At 34.2% G+C, this 3967-nt stretch overlaps 1 protein-coding gene across 1 annotated transcript; it reads left to right on the top strand.

The window, feature by feature from the left end:
* Window positions 1–1077: 1077 nt before the first annotated feature.
* On the top strand, window positions 1078–3648 carry LOC113381118. The gene has a single exon (XM_026620097.1). It carries the CDS (start codon window positions 1078–1080, stop codon window positions 3646–3648), a length of 2571 nt encoding a protein of 856 aa, XP_026475882.1.
* Window positions 3649–3967: the final 319 nt, after the last annotated feature.

Below are 3967 nucleotides of genomic sequence, written 5' to 3'. Positions count from 1 at the left end.
GCGTTTTGTTAGCCACTGCAATCATCAACATTGAAAACACTCGAGGGGAGCTTTGTGAAGCAAGAGCACTATTGGATAGTGGCTCACAGACCAACCTGGTCACAAAAGATTTAGCAGAAAGACTGCAGCTCCCACAATTTAATTCCCGAAACACTCTGAGTGTACTACAGGGCAAGTCACTAGGAGTATCTAAATCAACTAAAATCAAGATAAATTCAATTAATAGCTCATATAGCAGATCAATAAACTGTATTATAATAGATAAAATTACAACAAATTTACCTGCACGAAAAATTGATGTAAGTGACTGGAAAATTCCAAATAACAAAATTAGCGGACCCTTCATTTTCAAATCCTGGGCCAGTTGACGTACTAATAGGAGCAGAATTATTCTTTGAAATCATACAGCAAGGTAGTATAAAACTAGGCTATAAACTTCCCATGTTGAAAAACAGCAAGCTTGGATGGATGCTTTCAGGACCATATAAGGAGCCATCGATGCAACCGAGTTATGTAGGATTCATTTCCAATGATCAATTAAATTGCGAAATAACAAAGTTTTGGCAAATCGAAGAAATAGACAGCAGTCCTCCAATGCAGGGTTCGGACAAAATCTGTGAAGACCACTTTTTAAAGACAGTTCACCGACATGAAAATGGAAGATATGAGGTGAGTCTACCATTTATTGAAAATAGAAAGTCAGAACTTGGAGAATCATTCCATCTAGCCAAGTCACGCCTGTTAAACCTGGAAAGACGCTTTAAATCAGATAAAAACCTTTTGAATAAATATGCAGAGTTTATGGAAGAGTATATTCGGTAAGGCCATGCGCAAGAAACCACAGTGATACAACATTCAACTCAAGAAAATCCAGTTTATTATCTTCCACATCACCCCGTTATAAAAGAATATGGTACAACCAAGTTGCGGGTAGTATTTGATGCTTCGGCTAAAACATCTAATAATATATCATTAAATGACATCTTACATACAGGACCTAAGCTACAGCAAGAATTAATATCAATACTAATTAGATTTCGATGCTGGAAGTATGTTTTTATAACAGATATTACAAAAATGTACAGGCAAATAAAAGTTGCTAAAAAAGATCAAGAAGTGCAAAGGATTTTGTGGAGACGTGACCCAAAGGAAGACATTCGTTGTTATAAATTAACAACAGTAACCTATGGCACATCTTCCGCACCCTATTTAGCAATTCGTGTTTTGAATAAATTAGCAGAGGATGAAGAAAGCAGTACACCAGTAGCAGCAGATATTATTAAACAAGACTGCTATGTAGACGATATAATAACAGGAGCAAACTCCATAGCAGATCTTCATATTAAATCTGATCAACTTGTGACAATGCTTGGCCGCGGAGGATTTTCTCTACACAAGTGGTCCAGCAATAATCAAGAATTTTTAAACACAATTGCACAAGAAAATCAAGAATTAGAAAATACGTGCTTCATTGATAAAACTGGAATAATTAAAGCATTGGGGTTATTATGGAACCCGACAGAAGACATTTTTAAGGCAACAATTCCATCAGCATTCCAAAGAACTTTCACAAAAAGAGCCATTTTATCAGCCATATCCCAAATCTTCGACCCAATGGGACTTATAGCCCCAGTCGTAGTCAAGGCGAAGATGATAATGCAAAAGATATGGAAACAGAAGACTGATTGGGATGAAGAAGTTCCAGCAACAATTAAAGAAGAGTGGAAAACCCTTCAAAATCAGTTCACTCTTCTAAAAGAAATAAAGATTCAACGGTATATGTTCAACCAAGAACCAATAAAACAAATTGAGTGCCATGGATTCGCTGATGCATCAATGGCAGCATATGGAGCATGCATCTATATTCGGGCAATATATAACAATAATTCTATATCATCAAGGCTATTAACTGCCAAATCAAAAGTAGCACCAATCAAGAATGTGACTCTGCCACGACTAGAACTATGTGCAGCACTACTATTAGCTAGGCTTTATAAGCACATAAGTAAGGTAATCAATATACATTTTCACAAAACGTTCATGTGGAGTGATTCAACCATTGTTTTGGGATGGTTAAAAACTGATCCCAGCAAGCTAAAAATGTTTGTTAGCAACAGAGTGCAAGAGATTCAGGAAACAACATCCGGAATAATATGGAGTCATGTATCTTCACAGGACAACGCAGCAGACATAGTTTCGAGAGGAGCCACTCCTCAGGAAATAATTGATAATAGATTATGGTGGTTTGGTCCAACATGGTTGTTATCAAATTCAGAATGGCCCACCAATAAGTATGAAGAAGTGCCAGTAGAAGATATGCCAGAACTAAAAGTGCTGCAAATAAACCAGCCCAATATAAAATCAGAAAACATATACTCAAAATATTCAAGTTTTAATAAATTAATTAGAGTTATTGCATACTGTTTGAGATTTAACTTAAAATTAAAATATCGTCATAATAAAGATACATTAACTTTGAGCACCAGAGAATTAGATTATGCTCACAATGCGATAATCAAATTAGCACAAAGAGAAGAGTTTAATAAAATTATTCATGAATTAGAAAGTAATAAGTACACAGGATTGAACACAAGTTCAGAATTAAAAGGTTTATACCCATTTATTGATTCTGAAGGAATATTGAGAGTGGGTGGTAGAATAGACCAGTCAGATCTTACATTTTCACATAAACATCCGATAATATTACCTAAAGGACATCGGATTACATATTTAATAATAAAACAAGAACATGAACGTTTACTTCATGCAGGTACTCAGGCAGTATTGATGAACATAAGAAGAAAATACTGGCCAATAAATGCAAGAAATCAAATTAAGGGTATCATTAGAGAATGCATCAAATGCAAAAGATTTCGAGCTGAGCAATCACAACAATTAATGGGATCGTTACCCAGAGATAGGGTTATACGTCAACGACCATTTTTGTCAGTTGGAATTGATTATGCAGGACCTGTTCTAATACGATCTAGTCGTTTAAGAAAGGCTCCTAAAACTAAAGCATATATTGTCATCTACATATGTATGACAACAAAAGCTATACATTTGGATTTGGTTACAGAGCTCTCAACAAAATCATTTTTGGCTCCATTAAAGCGTTTTGTTTCACGCAGAGGTGTATGTTCTACAATCCATAGTGACAATGGAACAAACTTTGTTGGAGCTAGTAGACAATTAAATGAACTGTATAAATTTTTTAAACTAGAAATCAACAGAAAAAACATTATTGAATGTGTAGCAAATATGGGTATCACATGGAAATTTATACCTTCCCATGCTCCACACTTTGGAGGCCTCTGGGAAAGTAATATCAAATCTATGAAACATTACTTACATAGAGTTATAGGATCCACATGTTTGACCTATGAAGAATATTTGACTTTATTAATACAGGTGGAAGTCATACTAAATTCCAGACCATTAATCTCTTTAAGCGATGACAGTACCGATACTATATATTTAAGTCCCAGTCATTTTTTAATTGGAGACCTTATGACTGCCATCCCTGAACCAATAAATGACAAAGTTATTACCAATAGATTAAGCATACACAAGCAAATCACAGCAATGCGAGATCGGTTTTGGCTTTTGTGGTCAAAGGCCTATCTATCAGAACTACAAAATATTTAGTAATAGGAATTAAAAAATTTATGATACTTATCCTTAGGATTAAAATTTCCATTTAGAAATCTTTTAGTATATCATGTTAGATTTAGTTATCCATAAGTCCATATTCATTTACAATTTTGAACCTTATACCGTTATCATGTTATATTATATTAATATCTTTATTATTCATGCATACTAGGTTTAAGAACTCATGTCACATATTATTATATTGTCTAGGTTATATGTCATGTCATTTCTTTTCACAATTCATAGGTTATATCTTAATATATCTTCGGGTTGTATTCTTTAATAAACTTTACAAATTGTTGTAATGATGGAT

The sequence above is a fragment of the Ctenocephalides felis genome, unplaced genomic scaffold, assembly GCF_003426905.1.
Source record: "Ctenocephalides felis isolate EL2017-DRISC unplaced genomic scaffold, ASM342690v1 CF-g0.4_SCAFFOLD_02602, whole genome shotgun sequence".
Lineage (NCBI taxonomy): Eukaryota > Metazoa > Arthropoda > Insecta > Siphonaptera > Pulicidae > Ctenocephalides > Ctenocephalides felis.
Note: the sequence above shows the minus strand (reverse complement) of the source record. Positions and strands in the feature narration are given on the sequence as shown.